The sequence below is a fragment of the Orycteropus afer genome, unplaced genomic scaffold (genome assembly GCF_000298275.1).
Source record: "Orycteropus afer afer isolate SDZICR_OR568_19922 unplaced genomic scaffold, OryAfe1.0 scaffold00099, whole genome shotgun sequence".
NCBI classification, from domain to species: Eukaryota; Metazoa; Chordata; class Mammalia; order Tubulidentata; family Orycteropodidae; genus Orycteropus; species Orycteropus afer.
Genome location: NW_006921686.1, coordinates 932,145 through 932,796, shown reverse-complemented (window position 1 = coordinate 932,796; position 652 = coordinate 932,145). Strand labels below are relative to the sequence as shown.

At 53.7% G+C, this 652-nt stretch overlaps 1 protein-coding gene across 1 annotated transcript in view; it reads right to left on the bottom strand.

Annotated features, from left to right (window-relative positions):
- Positions 1-652, bottom strand: part of CPT1C (carnitine palmitoyltransferase 1C) — an 18,482-nt gene that overhangs the window by 14,884 nt on the left and 2,946 nt on the right. The window contains exon 2 of the mRNA XM_007943017.1: positions 123-262. Within this exon, the coding sequence (XP_007941208.1) occupies positions 123-262 (140 nt within the window). The remainder of the gene's footprint in view (positions 1-122; positions 263-652) is intronic.

Here is a 652-nt window from a genome sequence, read left to right as displayed (position 1 = left end):
TTTTTTTTGAAGGTCAACCTTAATTATTCTGACCCAAAGCCTTGGAGGTGACTTTTCTTTACAACCCCACACCACACTGAAGGGAAACCTACTGGGAGGGAGGGGTGAGGTGGAGATCTCACCAGTCTGGCAGCAACTCCTTGATCTTCTCCATGAATCCTAGGGAAGGATCCAGCTGCAGGAACCAGGCGAGCTGGATTGCACCAAAGAGGAAGAGCCAGCTGAGGGGGCTGGCAGGGTACACCCCGGTGAGAAAATCATTCTGCAGGGAGCAAGGGCAGCCGGTCAATCATTCCCCTCCTCCACGCACCTACTCTGTGTCATTCTCAAACATTGCTCCAGGTCCAGTGCGGAGCCGGCTGATCTGGGCTCTGTCTTCAGGAGACTCAGCCCAGGGACGATCCAGTGGGACTGGCAGTTATCACAAGGCACGTGGAGAGCTCCGTGGAGGCAAGTCACTCAGCCTTAGGGAGTACCTGGAGGGCTTCCTGGAGGAGGTGCCTCTGGAGCCTTGAAGGTGAAACTGCCAAAAAGGCCAACTGATCTCCTTACATAGCAGGGCTGTGAGAAGTATCAAAGTGCTGGGTCACTAACCTGAATCGCAGGGAAGTGTGAGAGAAGTAACATGGGACATCTAAGGAACGTTTACTGC